Source organism: Armigeres subalbatus, chromosome 2 (genome assembly GCF_024139115.2).
Source record: "Armigeres subalbatus isolate Guangzhou_Male chromosome 2, GZ_Asu_2, whole genome shotgun sequence".
NCBI lineage: Eukaryota > Metazoa > Arthropoda > Insecta > Diptera > Culicidae > Armigeres > Armigeres subalbatus.
The window spans coordinates 448,637,468-448,660,318 of NC_085140.1; the positions used below are offsets into that span (position 1 = coordinate 448,637,468).

The following is a 22,851-nucleotide window of genomic DNA, read 5'->3' on the forward strand; positions in this document are numbered from 1 at the left end:
TTCGCAAGAATATGGACCAACTCACCTGCTGAAAAAGGTTGGTTTCTGTTGAACAGAAATGGCGGATGTTGGCGGAAATAATGTTGTCATTGGAACTCGGCTGGATATTTATATGTAGCCACCAAAGAGGAAAAGTATTCGCCTAGCGTGTTGGCGACCTGTGAGGGATCAGAAATTGTTCGGTTTATCAGGTCAAGGTGTATGGGGACCGCCCTTGATTTGCCACTAATCGCAATCACTCGTTGATTCGATTAAAGCCAGGTTTATACTGCCTGTAAAATCCTTCCACTGCTTAGCCTTTGCTTCTCTAACGGCTATCTTACATTGCATGTGTTTCTCCTTGTATGTTTCCAAGGCATCTGGCCTCAGGGTTGAGCCTCTTCAAGTCACGCGAAGCCTTACGCCTGTTTTTTTACAGCGCGTCGGATCTTCTCGATCCACCGCCTGAGGGCTCGACGGCCAGGACGGCTACCGTATTGCAACGGTAATAATTTCGCTGGTCAATTCGGTAAGGGACGTGGGAAGTTAGTTCGCGCAAAACATGAACATATGGGATAGTGCTTGCTGCCATTCAAGTCCGTACCGGCTTACCAGGTAAAGTGTGGTAAGATAGTTCTACTTACAGCTGAGACGTCAATGACGTTGAAAGGGTGAGGACTGTGGCTCACCATAATTTCTGTCGTTCTTTTTCTAATTTATCAAACTTTTTGCAGTTACGAGCAGAGATGTCCTACAAAAGTTGGCAAAAAATCTCCACAATTTTTAACAATCAAATAAAAATCATTCAGTTAGTGCAACTAATGGATGGATTTTTTAGTTTTTGAAATGTCATTGCTGTGCACGCGCCCGCGTACCACCGGCGTATTATTTTGACAGATCGAAGGGTCATTTAGAAAATCCAAATATCCAGTTGCACTCACTGAATGACTTGTGAAAAATAAATGAGCAGTTTTGATAAGAAAATTATTTTGAGCTTTTTAGTGGAATGTTTTCACCTGTCATAAGACGAGTTTGAACAATCCCATTGAATTCCACCACTTAATTGTATCCTGACAGATACGTATTTCGACCTCAACAGTAAGGCCGTCTTCAGTGTGTCAGTCGAGTCAAGTACAAGACACTGAAGACGGCCTTTAGTCAACAGAAAATCAGGACAATGAAAATAACAACTGTTTAGCCAACTGTGTAGGACATCTCTGGTTACGAGAATTCTTCCCTATTGAACTTTCCTTTTGAATATTTCAAATAAAAGGCAAAATGAGAAATGTCTTGTAGACTTTTTCATATCTTAGAAAAAAGACTAAATGGTAACACAAGAAATAGCTTTTTCTCCTGTTCTTTCATCTCCATACCAAAGTTTTCACAAAGTATTTAAAATTTTAAAACTTCGGAATAACACAAAATTATAATTAATTAAAAAAATCTGAGGGAAGTAATTATTTGTGGTAGGTAGACACGAGTTTCACAACTTGATAGATTTCTTCCTAACTTGAGAAGCAATTGTGTCAAAACTGGGAAAGCTCTATACCACCTATTTTCGTGTCACAAACCTGGCTGAACTGCATCGAGTACCAACTTCGTCTCGTCATCTTGCCCCTCCTGACCCCATTGACATTGGATATGTGGATATTGTTATAGTGTTCCCCATTCGCGGACAGGTAGATACCCCGTCAGACAATTTTGACAGCATTACCGAGAGCCAGTCAGTGCCAGTTGGTGTGTAGTCCGTTGGAGTTTGGCAATGTGCCACCTTTTTGTTTTTGTTCCACCACAACTCGCGCAATCGGAGCCACCGCCGAAAGCCATCTAAACTACAATCTGTCACGCGAAAGCAATCAGTTGAACAATCAAAATTTAGCGTTAGCAGTGTGTGATTATGGGTCGATTCGGAAAGTGCTCCATAGGAAATCAAAAAAATCTTTCAATGTTGGTTTCTTGATTTTCTATTTCATATTTGAAAGGGTTCTTCAAATATGAAATAATCAATCAAGAATCTTTCCCGAACAAATGTGATTTATTAGTAGAAGATTCAAATAGTTAGTTTCTGAACCGTCGTTGAATTCCGATTGCAATCAACGTTTACATTTTTGCTATTATTTTTTTTGATGACAAACCGTGGCATCGCGGATGTAGCCCTCAATCTTTTTGAAGTGGCGACAAAACAGAATACGAAGCAAATTATTAATGGAAATCCCTGATTTATACACCTGCTAGTGGCACGTCCGGAATCGGTCCCCAGCAGCAGTGGTGTCATGCGACGGAAGTGACCAACCCGCCTTCCAGTGCTAAGTGAGTCACACACATTCGACATCGGAGGCGGTACCTGCTGGGAAAGGTGGCAATTTTGCACAAAAACGTGAAATTTTAAATCCGAATGGCAATGCGTGAGGTCTCGACTCAATTTCGGAGCATGAAAATTGATTTACGGGATTCATCAGTAGGATTTATGCGCTACCGCGGAAGAAGGGGACCTGTTGATGACCAAAGTGGTGTGGAATAGTGGCGGGTGAGGAATATTCGGGGGTTAGTGCGAGGAAAATAAATTGTGGAAAATGTTGGGCCGGTGTGTCAGTGGTCAGGGATCGAACGACGATATTTCCTCGACGAAAAATCTATCGCAGGTAATGGAAGCTTGAAAAGAGTTTATTTAATCACTACTAACAAACTTTGTGTTAAAACTAACATAGAATATTTTTAACAGCATTCAGTATGTAACCATTTTATTAGTGTTAAAACTTGACTTTGCTTTGAAGCCAGCATATTAAAGCTTAGGTAGGAACGACCTCGCTTCGTACAGGACTATATCACATAAACTTCCGTGTTTACTTATTCCAAATATCGAGCATTATACACTTGTACCTTTATTATTCTATAAACGATCTTCCAATGCCCCCACTTAGCCCCCCTCGTGAGCAGATAAATGACACTCGTCTGAAAGCCGTCCTTCTACTTCTATCTAATAAAAGACACGCATGAAAAACCGCTCAACAACAACAACAACCGACAGTCGAGTCGGTGCAGGGTTTTCCCTCCTCATCACGTCACAGCCCAAGCAGACACCCGCAAAAACGTGGAAAATTAACCTTAACAAGTACACGAGCTAACATTTACGGCCGCCATCGGCCGTAACGAGGAAAGCGTAACAATGTCTCATTTTCACACTAACTGTGGCTTCTAATACTCCGTGTCTGTGTGCCGCAATGCCGGTCGGTGGTGGGGAGTTGTGCAGATCGGCAGCCCTAGATTGGGGTATTCCTCGTGCGAAGGAGCAATTTTTCATTTTCACAGCCTTGCGTCGTCTTAGAGACCGAACAGCGCAAAAAGGGCGTCATCATTAGCCGTGTGCGTTCCGACTTCTCGAATGCAGCGACGAAGACTCCGACGGATGGCGAAGATCGGTCGCACTTGTAAGGGAGAAGACACTTTTTAAGAAGATTATTTTTTATCTTCTCAACATATTCACACTTTTGCCTGCTCCCTCGTTATGGTGAGGATTCCCATTTTCCCCTCATCGACTCGGCCAGGATGCTGGAGCACACACTTCATTATAAATGATGGAGCGTGAAGTTAGATTTTAATCAGCTCATCACCCAGTCTACCGCGCCGATGGCGTAGTCGTCGTCGGTCGTTCCGGGTACGAGAACCTCAATGGAAAGGATGACAGCAAGGAAGGAGGAGAAGCCCCAGCCGAGTGACAGAAGCCGCTTTCAATGGTTTTAGCGCGGTAGCGAGGTTATTAAAAAGCGCTTTTCCTTTTCATTACGGTTTGTTTTCTCAGTCCCCTTTTTCCCGGCTGCTGGCTGGAGAAGATCGGAAAAGTGCGTGGTTGATGAGATGTGATTAAATGGAACAAATAGACTTGAGATCTCACACTCGGTGGCGATGGGAAATGGAATCATCAACTAGCGGCGGCACGTTGCCATCGCGAAGACGGATCGGAATATGACGAAAAAAAGGGCTAAAAATACAAGACGAAAGAGGACTGAAGGATCGCCGCTAAATGTTGAATGACACTCTTGACTAGAAAGGGCTATTTTTACTCCCAGTCACCGGAAATGGCGAAATGTTTAGAATATATGACGCTGTTGTTGGAAACGCGGCTCTTGTGGTAGTATTTATGAAACACTTCTCTATTCGTTCCTAGAAGATCTGAAGAATACAAATACTGGAGAGATGAATTCATTTGAGTTCTAGAGTGCCATTAGATATATAGATAACCTATCAAAGCTACGAGTAATATGCTGCGGTTACATCAAGATGGAGTGGCTAAAGCTTTTGCATTGCTGAAATAGTTAATTCTTTTCACTTAGCTAAATGCCAAAAAACTAGAGCTGCAATTTTGTTACAGCTCGCGCAATTCTCGCTTAACTTTTCAAAAGGACATAAGTACCATTATTTCATGAAATAACTTGAATATTGCAATCAAAAGCTTTCATATTGGTCTGTTGATTGCAATTAACATGAAAAAAAAATGTTACTTAGGTCCTTTTGAAATCTTAAGTGAGAATTGTTCCTTAAACAAAATGCGGCTTAAATGAACACCTCTAAATAGAGAAGCACAATTCAAACATTTTGCTTGATAAAATTTTAATCAGATCTATAGAAGAACAACCTTCGATGATCAAAAATAGAAAAACAAACTTGACGATTTCGGTGAAAAAAAGGTTGAACTTATGGAATGACCTTTCATATTTCATATTTAAATTGACAAATATATCTCAATTTAATTCCACATTTCAATTAACTTTTTCTTATCCTTTTCCAGATCTACACTGACTGGGCCAACTACTACCTGGAGCGGGCCAAATCGAAGAAGAAGGTTTCCGATCTGTCTGCCGACTGCCGCGATGGACTGCTGCTGGCCGAGGTGATCGAAGCGGTCACCACATTCAAAGTACCTGATTTGGTGAAGAAACCAAAAACACCCCAACACATGGTAAGTCACGGGAACGAACTGCGTCTCCAACATCCTACCCTTTTCCGTTCAAGCTGTCAAAAAGTTGGCGATCGCGTCTTAAATAAATCATGCTTCATTAACCTTTTGTCTGTGCTCTGGGGTCAATATGACCCCAGGCCACTTTGAGTGGCTGCCATTTTTTTAGTTTTCAACCGATTCTCCTAATTTTTGGTAGTTTGGTAAAACTCGCCGAGATCTGTCTCCTATGTGCAAATTCGCTTGAAAAAGCTTGAAAATACGCGCTACAGTGTCCTTTTTTCAAAAAACTTACGTTGTCTGTGCTCTGGGGTCAAATTGACCCCAAATTGAAATCATTATAAATATTTTATTGTTTAGCCAATTTTGGATTTTAGGGCTGTTTCGAAGATAATTTATTCATCTTTCAGGTCGTTACCAAAGATTGACTATAGGTGGGCGGGTACATCGCGGGGAGGGGTTTTTGTAAAAAAGGGTACAAAAACAGTGATTTTTCATGCTTATTTTATTATATCTGAAAATCCTACCCATTTTGAACTGCACCTTTTCAATAAGGTTATGCAGGAAGGTGTCTGCTTTGACATGAGTCATTGATTAGTTTAGCGCTTGGTCGCTAGGTGGCGGTATATTTGAATTCATTAGTTTAGACTACTCAAGTAACTCCGATATGTGGAATTTTCCTCATTGTAAATATTCTTATCGCACAATTTTGAAATTTGTAAAGATGACGTCTGTAACAAAGTTCGTCTGGTGGGAATAGACTGTCATGTGACGGAATAAATAATAAGGAAATTTACCAATAGGCGGCGCTAGTGTACTTGCAATATTCTTGCATATATGTAATATTGCTTTAGCTTAAGATCCCTCATACCTACACTCAAGTTGTATTCGGCAACATTGTTCAGGATGTCTAGCACTACAAAGCGGTGCTCAATATAATGAGCACTTCTTCCTATTTTTTTAATTTGTGCGATAAGAATATTTACACTGAGGAGAATTCCTTATATCGGAATATTTTAAGTAGTCTAAAATAATGAATTCAAATATACCACCACCTGGCGGCCGAGTTCTAAACTTATCAACGCCTCATGCCAAAGCACATGCCTTCCTGCATAGCCTTTTTAAAAAAGTTGCAGTTCAAAATGGTAGGATTTTCGGATTTAAATAAAATAATCATGAAAAATCACTGTTTTGTACTTGTTCACTAAACCCTCCCGCGATGTACCAGCCCACCTATAGTCAATCTTTGGTAACGACCTGAAAGATGATTAAATTATCTTTCGAAACAGCCCAAAAATCAAAATTGGCCAAACATTAAAAAGTTATAATTTCAACAATTTGACCCCAGAGCACAGACAACGTAAGTTTTTTTGAGCACAGACAGAAGGTTAATTGTAATCAGATGGTCGTAAATCAATGCGATGAGCATACTTTTCTAAGCGGGCCAGAGAGCAAACGCGCGTGTGCTCGGTGCACTACTCCTCCACTTTCGATCGATCAAAGAAGCGGCACCGCTGAGCTGCTGGCTGCTCGGGATGGTTTCTCAACGCAACTAGTTCAATTAAACGGGGCCAACATGATTCACTCCCAGGAGGGTGCCAAATGGAGAATGAATGGAGTGTGTTTCTTAGAAGACGAGTGAGTATCGGAGTGCTCTGTTTGCCAAAAAAGCAACACCACCCACTCACGTATCGTAACTGAATGAGTAGGTTTGTGCCGATGATGCACCGAAGCACACTCCCAGAACAGCAGTCGTCAATTTTCAGAAGAAATTGATGGAGTGAGGGAAGGGTGTGCCGAATATATATATGTTCGGAACGAATGGAAATAAGCAATTGGTCCAATCTGTTGGACGGCGTCCTTTGGTCAAAGCAAAAAAGCACGTGGTCATGATTTATAGGGACCTCCTTACTCGATTGAGTTGCTTTTACACAACTCTCGCACAAAGTATAGTTCATATGGCAAATGCTGGGTAACAGAGGTTCACAACTGGTATATAATAGTACAGAACGTATTTACTTGAATATGTTTGAAACCATCAGATTCTTTTAGTTGTGTTTCAAATAGTCGTTTCTTACTCCCTTTTTTGTTGCAATCAGCACAATTCTAACCAACTTCAACTTTAGTTTACTAGGGTTGAAGGTTGGAAACTACATACCACTTATTGAATATTGGTACGCACATATAACAAACTGGACTCCAGCTGTGCAACATGAATGATGAGCATCGATATTTCCTGGATGACGACTACATGGGGAAGTTTTGAAGAAAAATCATCCAAAGCATCCATTGAAGCTGTGCGCACACATACACAATCACAGTAACAAAACCTCATAGAGCAAAATCCAAGCATCGCTGTTTCCATTATGACTAATGGCTTTATAAAACGTCATGTTCCGCGCCCTATCATAACGCGAAGCGCCATTCGGATTTGCCTCCACACGGGGACAAGGCGCAGTCCCCAAGAGACATCGAGAAATTGATTGCCCGCCTAAGAATATTTCCCGCAAGATCATAAAATCTCGATTGGGTACCGTTTGTCACTGAGGCAGCCGCCAGCCCTCGGAATTGACTGCTCTTAGTTCGAACAACAATATCCAGTGCGGTCGGTTTGTTCTAATGGTTTGTTTCTAGTGTTCCCAGTATGGTTCGGTATAGAAAGCCGAAGAAGCTTCTGGGAGGCGGGGATGCAACTGGGAACGAGCGAGACTGAACGATGACGATCATTAAAGTGATTAATATGCAAACGTTTAATGCGGAGCGCGCCGAGCATTAATTCTGTATCGAGCTGGTTTCTATTGGCGGGGAGGGCAATACACAAAACGACACTGCATTACACCCAGGTTTTTTACACGGTTTGGTTTTGGTCGTTTAAGACCTTCAGGGTCAATGCAGCAATGAGTTAACCCCACCAAAAAATTCACAAAAAATCAAAGAAAATTCAGGAGGTATTTGAAAAGCTGTAAAACTTCAGGTTAACCGAGAAATTAATGAATTCCAACCGTGTAAAAAAAAACCTGGGTGTATTCCGAATTGAGCGATGATCGCTGTCTCCAGTCGTCAAAGGGTGTAGACACGGAGATACATCAGGCGAGAGGAGATGGGTTATAAATAATAATCGATTCGGTGAAGAGTTGTTTATTTTAATAAACATCATTTGTCCCGGGTGGTGATGACAACGATGGAACGATTGAAATCGTTGACTTTTATTGCGATATGCGAGGAATGACAAATTAGACACTAAGTCGCTTTTGGCAAAATGGCCTGGGAATTAATTGTCGTTAAAAACAGTCTCATGATCGCAGAAAAAAAATGACAAGATGTCAAGAAGAGAAGAAGGCAAGAAAACAAAAAGCCAAGAAGACAAGAAGAAGACAAAAGGCGAGAAGACAAGAAGACAAGAAGACAAGAAGACAGGAAGACAAGAAGACAGGAAGACAAGAGAACAAGAAGACAAAGAAAAGCCAAGAAGACAAGAAAACAAAAAGACATGAAAACAAGAAAACAAGAGGGCAAGAAGATAAGAGGACAAGAAGACAAGCAGACAATAAGACAAGAAGACAAGAAGACAAGAAGACAAGAAGACAAGAAGACAAGAAGACAAGAAGACAATAAGACAAGAAGACAAGAAGACAGGAAGACAAGAAAACAAGAAGAGAAGAAGACAAGAAGACAAGAAGAGAAGAAGACAATAAGACAAGAAGACAAGAAGACAAGAAGACAAGAAGACAGGAAGACAAGAAAACAAGAAGAGAAGAAGACAATAAGACAAGAAGACAAGAAGACAAAAAGACAAGGAGACAAAACAGTCAGTGAGAAAATAAAATTAAGAATAGATAAATGAGGAGTACGAAGTGAGACGTCTCACATCACATGAGATGTCGATCTTCTCACTTTTCAATTCGCACTTCAAACTTTTTACAGTGAGAAGTAAGAAATATAGAGTATGACTCACTTTTCACTAATTTCGCATTTCGTGTTTCGCACTTTCCACAGAGTCAATGTTAAAATCGCTGTTATTATACCTGGCTTTGTAAAATTAAACCGCTATCAACCAAGGCGTTCCTGGCTGGTCATTAGGCAAAATAATAATGATTCTAAAAAATATTGTTCCCTGATTAATACTTTCACTTCACCTTTTATTGAATGAACATATCGTACTTGTCGCTCAATTGCCATATCTTTCGGTTTTATACTTCATTGTTTGCTCTTCTACTTTGAGTTCAGTTTGTGTAAGTTCAATGATAGAAACCAATGAAAAATTTCTACACTTTTTATTTCTCGATTCTCATTTATCATTTCTCATTCGTATTTAATTGGAATAGTCGTTAGAGGGCCTCCTTAGCCGTGCGGTAAGACGCGAAGCTATAAAGCAAGACCATGCTGAAGGTGGCTGGGTTCGATTGCCGGTGCCGGTCTAGGCAATTTTCGGATTGGAAATTGTCTCGACTTCCCTGGGCATAAAAAGTTTCATCATGTTAGCCTCATGATATACGAATGCAAAAATGGTAACCTGGCTTAGAAACCTCGAAGTTAATAACTGTGGAAGTGCTTAATGAACACTAAGTTGTGAGGCAGCTCTGTCCCAGTGTGGGGATGTAATGCCAACAAGAAGAATAAGAAGAAGAAGAAGAAGTCGTTTAGAAGAGAGGATCATTTGTCCGAAAATATTATTTGGCTGAACGGACTTCTAACCAGTTATTTTCTTGATCGTGCATACAGCGACACATTAGAAGTCATGAGTTTTTTAAATCAGTTTATCGAAAGGATGCGCCTTGGCACACGTTTTCGCTTTCAAGAAAAGCCATATATCTTTTCTCATACAAATTCCTGGCGTTTAACTTCATGCTGCTGTAATACGTCAGCGCCTGGTAGCTGTCAGCGGGAACTAAGAAACCAGCCACTGCTAATAATTTATTTCCATTTCCCTTCTCTCACAGTGAGAAGTGAGAAGTAAGAAATAATAACGTCTTATTTTTCAATTTTAACAGTTACTTCTAATTTCTGACTCATCACATTTCACGGGTGAGAGTGAGAAATGAAAAATGAGAATTGAGAAATGAAGACTAAAAAGTGAGATTGCTCACTTCCATTTATCACTTCTCACTGTGTATTGTGAGATGAGCAAAATGTAAAGTGAGAAATGAAGAGTGAGAAGTGAGACGTTCCACCCCTCATTTCTCACTTCTCATTCCTAATTTTCCACTCCGCACTCCTCTCTTTTCGCAGCGAGTTACTTCTCAATGAAGAGTGGAAATTGAGAAGTAAGACGTCTCACTTCACACCCTTTATTTTTTTTTAGTTAGTTGTTTATTATCCAACTGGCAATGGTTGTCTCAATGAATACGACTTATTCTATTCTAAATCTAGTTGGTAACGTCCGGCGGTACGGAAAACTTCTAGTAGTCTTTGTCGAAACACGTCAGCAGGAATTTTGTAGTTAAAGTATGAATAGTTTGACAGATTGCACGGACGGGCTCGTTCAAAGCCTAATTGCTGTTTCTCGACTCCAGGAAAATAAATTACCGATGACGAAGCTGTCTTTCTGGTGCATATATTTGAATTTGGGCCAGCCTTGCCGGACAATCAATGTCACCTGTGAGCAATTTTCCTGCAAACGTTGCTTAGGCGAATCTTTTTCTCACGTCAAGTGATTCGATTCTCAAAAGATGACAGCGCTCCTCGTACGGTGGCAAATTCGATTGGTCACGCCAATAAAGCGTAGTGCATACCGCACAATTTTTGTTTGAACGGCATCTATTCGAGTAATCCAATTGGCTTGAAAAGGACACCACACAACAGCATTCGATTCTAATAAAGATCTCACAATGGAGCAATAAAGAGACTTGAGGCACATCGGATCTCTGAACTCAGCGATTTTTAACATAAAGCCAAGTTGACGATTAGTTCTGGTCACGATATTGTTATAGCGGACACGGAATGTGAGGGCAATGTCCAGGATAACACCAAGATCATTAGCTTGCTGAACCCGAATAAGAGTCTGTCAGTTGAGGACGTAGTCGAATGCGAGATAATGTTGCATTTTTCGATAATTAGTTTTAGCAAGTTTCTTGAGCACCACTCAGCAAAGATGTTTACCATGTTTTGTGAATATCATCAATTCGAGTAACATTTTACTATTTTGACTATTTTTGTGCTGTCTGCAAATAAGTAGTGAGAGGCAGCAACAGGAAAGCGTCATTTATGAAAATTGAAGTGGCCCAAAATTGCTGCCTTGCGGGATTCCAGAAATATTGGAAAAAAATGAGATTAACAACCTATTTTTACGCTGACTGAACGGTTTCCCAAGTAGGATCTAAACCAGTCTACACTCCGAGTCTCTCCAGTTTGGCGAGCAGAATTCCGTGGTCAACTGTGTCGAACGCCGCCTTCAAATCCATGTATGCAGCATCAACCTGCCAACCTAAATTAATGCTCCGCAAACAGGAGGAAGTAAACTGTATCAAATTTGTGGATAGATAACGCTTCGGGTAAAATCCGTGCTGATCTTTGTCGATGTAGTTTTTGTAACACGTAAACAAGCAATCGTTCACTATTATTCCCAATATCCTTAAGTACTGTTGGAAATGCGTCCTGGATGTGTACAGCGTGTGGTAGGCAGGATACGGCAGCAGAGTCTTTTTCTGCCTTAGAATTCGCAGAAATCAGTTTACGGCTATGATAGGTGATGCTGCGTCAGAAGAAGGGACTCGATTGGCGGTGGAAGGTTTCCGATTTTTTTTAGAACCGTAGTCCTCAACCTCTCGGAACATAATTCCTGCCGGCCAAGTCGTCGAAGGAATGCCTCCGAGAAGAACAAGTTGTCAGTCGTCATCAGGCAGTCGTGACGGTAACGCGCGCATCCCAATACGCCACCGCATAGGCTGCGCATCCGGCGACTGATGAGGGTTTTGGTGGAGAGGCTGGGTATGGAATCAATGACCATTCGCTTGTAAGGCAAATTATGAACCGCTTTCTAGTTCCAAATTCGATTTTACCATTTCAGAAATCTGGTTTCATGCGGGACAAATATAGCCAAAATTGCTTTGCAGGTTTGACGCTGATGGGTACGGAGATTACTTTTTGGTTAAGCTGCTTTGAACCACGTTGGCATTCAGCAACGCCCGTTAAAGAATCCATCGATGGCACTGGTTCACCTGAACTCTTCTTTATTTCCGTCTGTAAGCTCTCAAGCGATTCGATGCTAGAGGAGAGTTCGTGTCGGCGTGGTTTGTTATGGAACAAAGATGTGAATTCTCAAAGAGTCTGCACATCCAATAGAGGTTCTTTCGATGAATCGTGAAGTAATTCATCAATGCCCTTGAAACTCCAGAGCAGTTCATATGGATCATGCTTCCGCAGTACCCATAACGGCAGGAAACACTGTCAATGCTGGTAATGGACTGGACTGCCGTAATCTGAAAAAGTGACGTATATGTCATTTTCCAAAAATGGTGTTAACGAGTAGTACTCATCGAGCTCTTTAACAGAAAAATGGCAAACATGCATGTTGTGAATTGGCTGTTACTTCGCTTCCTCAGATTACGGCAGTGGATGCATTTGGCACAATTATTCTCCATTCTGATGAAATGTGAGAACGCTTTATTTCAATGAGCCGGTCTAACGTGATGGGGTAATTGGGAACGAAACTTATGCTGCCGGCAATGACTGATGGCGATAATGTGGCTAGGGTCTTCAAGACACACAATGTCCCAGATAATGCGTGCGAGTGAAATTTCTTGTCTTGTCCGCTAGATGTCTCTTCGGCAGGAAAAATTAACGTGGGTTTGATGGACTATAGTGTTATTACACTTTTGTTACTATCACCACATGTCACTAAACTATTGGGCACAAACACACATGAACTGCGGCGGATAAGCAATATAGCACTTCTTACTTGAACAATTATACATGAAAAACGCACAAATACAAAAATGACGATTTGAAAGCAAATTGAGCACAACAAAAAATATAAATAAAAACTGCAATCGAGGTAGAACACAACTACAGCCAGGAGTGATGCCAGGACTTCTTATTTTGTCGCTTCCCATACCTCACTTTTATTTTCACATAGCTCACTTCCTTATCAGTTAATAACTCAACGCTTCAACACCTAATGATTTGTTCGGACCAACGACATTTTTGTCCGTATGACCTGTTCGGCTCAATGAGATTTTCGGACGAACAGTAAGGGCCAAACAACTTTCACCCTAGTGGCCCTCGGCCAAATGGCTTTCGTTCGAATGATTTTCGGTCTAACATTCCTTCACCGTAAGCAGGCTTCTAACTAGACAATATCCGAATTTAGTGCCGATAACTCGATGCTACCACAAGATCTCTAGTGTTGCTATACCGATAACAGATTTGTTCATTACACGTTTCCAAATGGTCACACACGAACTGTATAACCCGAAAAAGAGTATTATCGGACCCAACAAAACTATATGATCCTCTAGGGTCCGGTGGTAATGCTGGCCAACCCTGGATGATCCTCTCGATGACAACCAACAGTATACTTGTTTGTATTCCATAGCAGTCCAGATGATGTATCATCAATTTTCGTCCCACGTTGTACAGACATTGCAAACGCTTCAGCAAATGTGAAAATGCACGGGTTCTGTAATTCGTCGATCCGGTGCATGCCTGTATATTCGAACGGTCTCCAATGGCGATAGCATCTTTATGCGTCTTCGGACTACCAAATCCAGAGTGGGCCGACTTGGAGGTTTTAAACGGTGGACAAGAGCCAGTCTACCCTGGCTGGAGCTATCAGCAGAAGAGCTAGAGCCACATATTGAATCACATATACCACAAGGTCAACTCCAGCATGGGTCTGCTTCTTCTGATCGGACTCAACGATAACGCTTAACTGGCTCAATTCAATTCGTATGGCCGTGGGCTGAAAGTCTCTGAGAAAATTAAAGAAAAACGCGGTTCCACCCAGGTAGCAAATTTTTGTGACAAATCGGCGCTTAGAAATCCAACACCGCCTAGCGGATAGAGTATGGACACATGTATCGTGCATGGACAAGACAACCCTTCAGACATTATCATGCATGAAATGTAACCTTATCAGCTGAAGGAGTCCACTGTTTGGTGGACAGAACCACAATTGTTGAGGCAGTCATCACGCTTCTGGCTTTCACTCTTACGAGCGCAATTTCATGAGCTACCAGCTGAACGTTAGAAGAACAAACCACATCGTTACCGAATCGCATCCAGGAACCGAACCAACTGCATTCGTCATTTGCATCACAAGTTAGCCTCCTAAGTAACATTTTCAGTTTTATAACGCCCTTGAAGACCATAGTTTACTCTTCAAGATTGCTATAAAACCAGCATAAAATATTACTAGGGCTAATTGCTCTTATCCAACATTTTGTCTTCTACCACCCTAGTCGTTCCGCGTGGCTCATTCATGCTTTAATTGTTTTCGCAGTATGCATTGTGTTCTGGAGCAGCGCATGGGAGACTTGCCTCCGGAAAGGATAACGCTCCCAAATTGTTCCATGTGGACCATTCTATGACTCTATTATTCAAAAAATCACAAAGCAGCATCTTCTACGTGTTATGTCGCCATCTTCATCTGTGTTGTCTATCACCAAGGCTATCCACGTTGAATTGGTTTATGACCTCGCAACAACGGTCGTTTTTCTCGCGTCATTATGTCGATTATTCTGTCGCAGAGGTAAGCTGAAGGTGTCCACTGCGACAATGCTCGAAACTTCAGAAGAACTTCTCGAGGCCCTACAACTTCAAAATGCCGTTTGAAGCAACGGGCCAACGACGAAGATCGCTTCAAATTCATTCCGCCTTGCCTCACTTACGCCGATCTCTACGGACCCAAACGATCTGGTCGTGTTAACTCTGGGTTATTTTTATTCCATCGCCTAAATTACCTCGAGAAATTTTCCTGATTTTATTTGGAAAATTGTCATTCCACGAATACGAAGAAAAATTCCCCATTGGCAGTTTTTAATAATTTTCACAAATTTTTTTAATTCATTTGTACAGAAATTTCTCCTGAACTTCCAATGAAATTTTCACATAATTTGAATTCTCTGCTGAGTTTTGACGAGAAATTCCCCTGATTTTCCTTTTTCCCGAGCTTAAATGGGTTTTGTGAAAAAAAAGGTTCTGATATTCCACTGAAATTTCTGTGAATTTTTAAAAGTGACTTTAAAAAACGAACAGTGGGTAATGTCTGTGACATAACCGCTAAGTGGACGTAGGACTTGACTTGACCATGCCTTCAAGATACATAATATGTCCAAATTTCTCACATCAACTATTTTGGATAAATAATCGGCGTTGCAAACCATTCCTTGGCAAAATCTTCTCATCAAACCGACACAGAAATCAAATCTACCTCGAACAAGAATAATCAAAAACAATTCAGGAAGTATCTGTCCGGTCACGGAATATTACCCTTGACAGTGGCAACCTTCCCACTGAAGGACAGCCTGAAATAAGCCACAACTTGGCCCAGCAGGGGATGTAGGGCCTCCTAATCCGTGCGATAGCGACTGAAGGAGAACATTATTTTTAACTCTTAGAGCCTTGAAAAATGCTGTTTGCTTCAGCTAAGTCCAAAAAGTAAGAAAACGATCTTTTCAAATAACCGCGAATTTCTAGTGGTGGTATAAAAAAGACTGAATGCTCTGCGAGCGAATGCACTTTTCTTTTATACCTTATTTTGAATCTTCTCTGCTTCCCAATTGGTGGGCCAATCAGCCAGTGTCTTGTATCCCGCTTCTTTGTCAGCCAAAGCGTCATCATCATCAACGCGTTCGAGAAGGGCTTCTTCTTTTTTACGCTTGTTGCTCGCTGCAACATTTGATGAAAAATCGATTGATAGTTTATTAATGTTTGAGCTGTTTTTTTTAATCCAAATATCCAAATATTATGTGAGAGATTTGGACATCTTCTTATGTTTTTTTTAGGCATGGTCAAGCGAAGTCGCTATTTATGAAAATCGCGCATAAAATTTTATCACTAGAATATTGGAGTACAATTTCTATCCCGAAGGATATTGAAAGCTTTGATATTGATCTCTATTATTGGTTCTCTGAAGAACCGTTTGTTTTTTGGACATACATGCTGCATCATGTGGTTTTTCTTCAGCCTGTCTCGACTCATCACCGATGCCGGCCGGTCTCGGCTCGACTCTGCTGCTGCTGCCGGTATCTGCTCAGCATTGCTGCTTTGTCGGGTCTGTAGGGTGGACTGCTGCTGTACTGGCTAGGTTTCGGCTGATGATGGTGGCTTCGATGGTGTCCAGCCGAGAAAGCGGTCGGTGCAGACTTCATTCCCTGGTGTGAGTGCTGTTCAATCGATGATGTGGTTGCTTCGCTTGTCCCGGTCAGAATGAAAGGAAAAAATCGCGTTGCGCTATTTTATGGCTTCTCGGCAGACCCAGCGGCTGCTCATTCGCTGGTGTCTGCACCAATCAGAACGTGGTAATGGAATGATGCAAGCATTATGCGGTACCCATATTTAAAGGTTCCCTTGATCTCAATGTTTTTCATTGAAAACAGTTTCATGCCTATTGAAACAAGTTTTTCGGGACTTACCAAGCATGGACATGGAAGGCATACTTGAAATCTGTCGATTGAGGGACTTACCGCAGAAATTCGTCCACTGAGACGAACGCTATTAACGTTTGAAATCTTTCAACACAGCGTAACGCGGTCGATTTGAATATTTTGAAATGACACCCGGTATAGTAAAGAGAGACGTAAGTCCTACGTCAAAACAGTACAAAAATACTACACCATGTGAAAAATAAAAATGCCAATAGAACTGTGGAATATTTCTTACAGATTAGTTCACTTAATAACGCCTATTATTTTTATCGATTTTATTCATTTTTTTTTTTTAAATTTATTTGTTCTGTATAGAAATGTTTGTTTATTAAAATTGTCTACTATATACTCTTACGTCCTCTAGTGTCTACTATATACTCTTACGTATACTATGTTTTTTGTTCCAGGAAATTTAATTTCTCACTCTATTCGCTTTGCAGGAAATTTTTGATTCTCCTATAGATGTTTCTCATTTTATATGAAGAGTTATTTAGCTAACTTACAACATCTGTTTTTTACACCGTACACGCATTTCAAGAACCCATTTCCAGAAAATTATTCTCCCACACATTTCCGCACCGTTCATAAACAGCCGCACCGAAACTCGATATCTTCCCATTAGCAACGCCAAATTTCTTCTCCCTTATGCGCACACAAACCTTTCCCTTCGAGCTGGCATCGGTCATCAACGCAGGAAGTTTGTCGTCAGCAGAAAAACCAATTTACCTACTTCGGCGGGAAAGAGCGAGCCGTCCACTTCATTCGATTCACCCAACACTGAGTACGTTCCCAGTTCGTCTTCAAATTCGCCAACTTGGCCTTTATTTACGTTGCACTTATTAAATCATACCGATCCATGATGGCACACCGACTCGGCAAAGAAACTGGGTCACAACCGGTCCCAGTAGGCCATTGGGAAGAACATTGACGTACCGGCTCGGGCCTACTTCGTTTCGCCTTTCGATTCATTCGACCCATTCATGGCTGCCTGGGACCGTATGCGGTGAGTTTGTTCTACTGACTGAGTTGCTTGAAAAGAATCGGAAATGAGTTTTCGCCGTGATTCTCCACGACATACGTGCTTCTGGCTGGGTGGATGGACGGATGGCCATTGGAGAACACATGGCATGGCAGGAAAGAACGTCGATGGCAAAGAAAGTGCCGCAGATCAAGTGGCGCTGGCCGAGTGTGTGGATTCATTGGCTCGGGGAAGTATGTTGACGTATGGCTCCACAAATATTTGAGGACGAGCTAAAATTAATATAATTTATGGCTGTTTGGCAATGGATGTTTTCTAGTCAAGCACAAGATTGACGGTTGACAGCAAAGCAAACCTCATTCGCGCGCCGTTTAATAGTCGCGCAAACTTGGCTGAATGACCGCTCCAGGAACTCAAAAAGCAGTCTATGAGGCAGAGCCGCGTTTGTTGTTGGGTTAACGATTTTCGTCACGCCATTCGGAAATTTGCAACGGGGCTTTGGGGCCAATATTTATGGCTGACCCGCCTCAGCCACGCCATCATCGGGCGTCTGTCGATTGCGGCGGTGCCCCGGTAGCGGCATTGGACATATATTTCGAATTTGCCGTAAGAATTATGGCACACTGTGGTCCAAAAGCGAATGCAATAAAGTATAGGGCGGCGGGAGCGGAGAAAAAACAAAAACCGGTGGCAGTGCTTTATTTCGGGATTCCAGACAGATTTAGAGAGCAATAAACGAATTTGTTTGTCGATTTATTAATGCGACTTGCGCAAAGTTCATTAAACGGCAGTATTTTTATAGTTTCGAGAAAATTGCAGAACTCGTATTAAAACGTTTCTTGTGTAATGAACAAAGAATTCCTCAGCAACTATTCGACAACCAAATTAAAGTTTCCTTACCCAGAGATGCCCGGCTTTATGGTGCTATTATAATCAACATTTTTCCTTCGGAAGCGTGCACATATCCAGCACCTTGCAAGCAGATGCACGTGCATCAGATCACTTGACCTGGTCCGATGCAGAGAGCAAACTTCAATAACCATAAACCATGCACTCGGAGAAGAATGCATCGCCCCAATGCAGCGACCGGCCAAATGGCAGTAGTAGCAATCTGGCATGAAACACGATTCGTTCTAGTCCAGTTACCTAACCGAAATGCACCGAACTTATTCCTGCTTCTGGTTTTCGTGTACCTTACTTCCCATTTCAAAACATGTTACGTAAAAGTGTTTACCTCATCCGATCCCTTCTCGCAGCAGCACGCGCGCTTCTGGTCACTCGAAACTGGAACACGACCGGACCACAAAAGTGGCATCATCTGGCATCTTTTCGGATAACATCGTGTGTCGTGTATTTTCGAACCAGCAGAGATTTTCTTCGATGCCTCCATCCGACCACCCAGCAGTGTCGATTCGATTGACTTTTGAGCTTTTGTTTCCCAAACCAAGCCATCCGATAATCCTCGGAAAAGAGGCGTCCAGCCAGTCAGTGGGCTATGATGGGTATTCCGCGCGATGATTGACAAGAAAAACGGGGTCGGGGCTGAAACCGCGAGTCACGTTGATCACATCGCAACGACCGATCCGGACCGGATGCCATGCAGAGACCACCGCCGTGGAATCGGTTTTCGTTCTTCTGGGTTTCAGTGGCTTTGCGCCTGCTGTGACTTACGGATGCCTACCTGGGCTGAACTGCTCTTGATGATTCTTTGGCCAGCGCAATGTGCCAATGCCAAATGACGACGTTAACTGAGCCGGTGTTGTGACATACGATCGAGCATTGGGTTCGAATTTCAGCCCGCCCGGCCGGCACTCGTCGCATCAGTCGGACGTGCATTTTTTGCGCTCTTGTTGACGTTTCCCACAGTGGAATGGTGACGACAAGACGGATGCGACGACGGACGGTCAGGGGTAAGGTGTGGTGCACTACTTTCAGCCCATGCCATTTAGCTCCCGCCGGCAAAGAACAGGTTCATTCGGATGATGCTGCTTTGAACTTGGATGGGTGTCGGATGGCACCTTGCGTTTATGGGGATATCCAATTACGAACGGATGAACTTTAATGGCAGGATTTTGAGGTTTGTTGAGTAAATAATTAACTTTTATTTTGATGGAAGATGCATTTTATGGGATGTTAGGTACACTCTTAAATTTGTCTCATGTTATTTAACAATCGCTCTAAAAGAAAATGAGCCTCATTTTTGTATTATTTTGTAATTTTAAATGTCTAAAGAACTCGCAAAAGTCCAAATTTCCGAATTTGGCAGTCAAAGAGCTATTTTATAAATTGATATTTCTGCAATGCAGCATACCTAAATCATTGTATGAATAATATTTATATTATATATTATTTCATTCCCCTATATAAATCGACATACAATGAATGAAAGGATACATAACGCCATTTGGTTTAAATATTTTAGGCTAAAATCCTTAGAAATTTGAACAGAAATGTTGTTGTTTTTTTTTCATTAGGCAAGTTTTTTTTTATTTGTGTTTCATGAACTCAAAACTGAAACGAACTCAAAAAATAATACTGTGCTGTTTTTATAAGCAACCGGAGTATGAGTCACAACTACTCGCGGAAAATGCTCTGGCTTTGAGTTAGAATTTGACAACATTCGACTGATGGGTAAAATGTGGTCAAATTGTAACGATTTTAATACTCATTCTTGAGCTCTTTGAGTTAAAAACGAGGAATTTTTTTTCTTCTGTATTAAAGAGGCTTTCAGCTCTTGGCTGGTTCACCTCTGAGAACAAGGAAATTTAGTTGATAAAAAAAAAATTATTTTTATCTCACTAAGCCGTTGCCACCGAGCAGGTGCAACACATATAGACCTAATGTTAATTTATAAAATTTCTGTTTTACTTTTCAGCCAGATCGATGCTTCCTTCATGTCCAATCACGATTTACCTCATTGGATGTAGATATTGTTCAATCTGTACAGCAAGCTAGCTTTAGAAGTTTTGATCCTGACTTAGCAGTTATTTTTTTTTTCAATCTAATCAATGAATTCCCTGCTTTGAGCGTGCTTACAGCGGCACACTAGCAGTTAACTTTCGGAAATCAGTATGGCGAAAAGCATCTAAGGTCTAATATATCGAAAATAAGCAACTTAATCGAAAAAAAAAATTCGGTAGGCGTAGTAGCGGGCACCTTCCTACATAACTGGTATCAAATAGATTTTGAGCTTGAGCTTGATTGACTGCTCGTAGTTGCTACTCCATTATGACCAGATCAGCTGTTCTTGCACAGGGAATCAACAGATGTTTTGCTTGGGACTAGCACACATCCTTCAATGTACAAGTACTGGTGATCTCATTTGTTAGGTCATAATGGCGCCTGCCACGTCAGAATGCAAGTCAATGTAGGGAAGGGGGAGGAAATGATGATGCAATCACTCGCCCACTGCAAGCCGAATATACCTCTGCACTTGCCACGAGTTCATGCGGAATTTGTTGGAATTTCTGGGTTAGGTTGGAGAGGCAGAGGTCCGTCTTGGTTAACGAGCTGCCAATGTGATAGATAGGAGAAGGTAACTGATGGAATTTCTAATTGGATGTAGGAAACGAGCTCTATAGTTCATTTCCAATTCTAGCAGATTACTGTTAGAATACTCAAGTTGAAGGTATAGGAATAGTAATGGAAACAGTATGGAAGTCCATTTCCAGTTCTTGCGATTGCTAGAACATGAGAAATAAAGAGAAAGATACAAAGTAGGAGAATGGAAGGGACCTGGGATTGAACCCACGACCTCCTGCGTATGAGGCAGAAGCAGTAGCCATATGACTACCAAGCCCGCTTCGAAACAAGAGAGATCACGCACTGAACTGATTAATTTTATTACCGGCCGCGCAATGCAGATCACAATAATTCGGCCGACCGCGCGATCGTTCTGCTGTCCGAAACAAGAGATCCCGCACTGAACTCCATAACTGGTACCAAATAGATTTTCGTGAAAAATTCCTGCTGTTGAGAAAATCTGCGTTAGATGTCTTTCGCCATACAAACTTCAGGTGGTCATACTGGCTATTTTTACATTTGAATCATTTGTTTGAGAAACTGCATATATCCATTTTACACAATTTCGAGGAAACAACAAAAAACCGTTTTTGAACAAATTGGCACCGAATCTTTCGATTTCTTCGATACAGATCAATAGTTTTTGGCAAAACTGAACACCCTGGGGTACTTGCAGTACAAAAACGATAATTGCTTGTCAAAGTGCCTGGAGATATGTAGTTTCTCAAAAAAAACGAAAAAAAAATTCATACATACCTGAACAAAAAAAATGTTCGTATTTTTTGCCAGAATACGTGTTTTTGGACAAGGATTCAGAATACACCCAGGTTTTTTTTTTTACACGGTTTGGTTTTAGTCGTTTAAGACCTTCAGCATCAATGAAACAATGAGTTAACCCCACGAAAAAATTCACAAAAAATCAAAGAAAATTCAGAGTGTATTTGAAAAGCTGTGAAAATTCAGGTTACCCGAGAAATTAATGAATTCCAACCGTGTAAAAAAAATCTGGGTGTATATAAAAATCTCATTTTGGCCAAAAATGTTACATACGCAGTTTCTTAAACAAACGGTTCATTTATGTAAGCGGGAAGATAATTATCGAACCAACCATCCAGATTTATTAGTTCATTAGTTCATTAGCCTTTCAAAAGTGGAAATTATCTAAAAATTCTAATGATCGTGCAGCATATGAAATACTGCGAAATATCGATTTAAGGTGCAAAGAAACACTACTGAAACTATCTCAGTCTTCATTTGTCATAGATATTTGGAAAGACTTAAATTAATTAAATAAATATTACCAAAACAAAAGACACCTTTTTTACAAGTACGAATCCAGATGAAAGCAATATTCACTTTCAATGTGTTTATGGTTAAACTCGTATACTAACGCTTTTTACGATGATAGTACATGTCCCGAGCAGCACAAGTCAGACAAAAATGATTGCAGCAACTTGATTGTGTCTAAATATGGTTACATATAAGTTGCTGCAACCTATGTGAAGCATGTGTGCTGCTAGGGGTAGGAAGATTATTATCGTTAAATCGAATGCCATTGATTGTATACCCATAAAAAAATATAAAAATGAATATTCCACTGATACTAAAGCTGTTGAAGCATCTCTTAACAGTATAATTAGAAGTGGTATATATTTTATAGCATGAAAAGGCTCGAAAATAACACCAATTAGGAAAAAATCCAATAGCATTTCTTTAGAGAATCTGAGACCAATAAGCATTTTAAGTGCAATATCTAAAGTTTTTGAGCAGTTGTTAAAAATTCAAATTTCAAATAATCTTTCTGAAATTCATCTTTCGACACATTACCAATC

The 22,851-nt window shown here is 41.1% G+C and overlaps 1 protein-coding gene across 1 annotated transcript in view; it reads left to right on the top strand.

Annotated features, from left to right (window-relative positions):
- LOC134210433 (uncharacterized) overlaps window positions 1-22,851 on the top strand; it is a 121,989-nt gene that overhangs the window by 98,055 nt on the left and 1,083 nt on the right. The window contains exon 3 of the mRNA XM_062686478.1: window positions 4,766-4,936. Coding sequence (XP_062542462.1) covers window positions 4,766-4,936 — 171 coding nt within the window. The remainder of the gene's footprint in view (window positions 1-4,765; window positions 4,937-22,851) is intronic.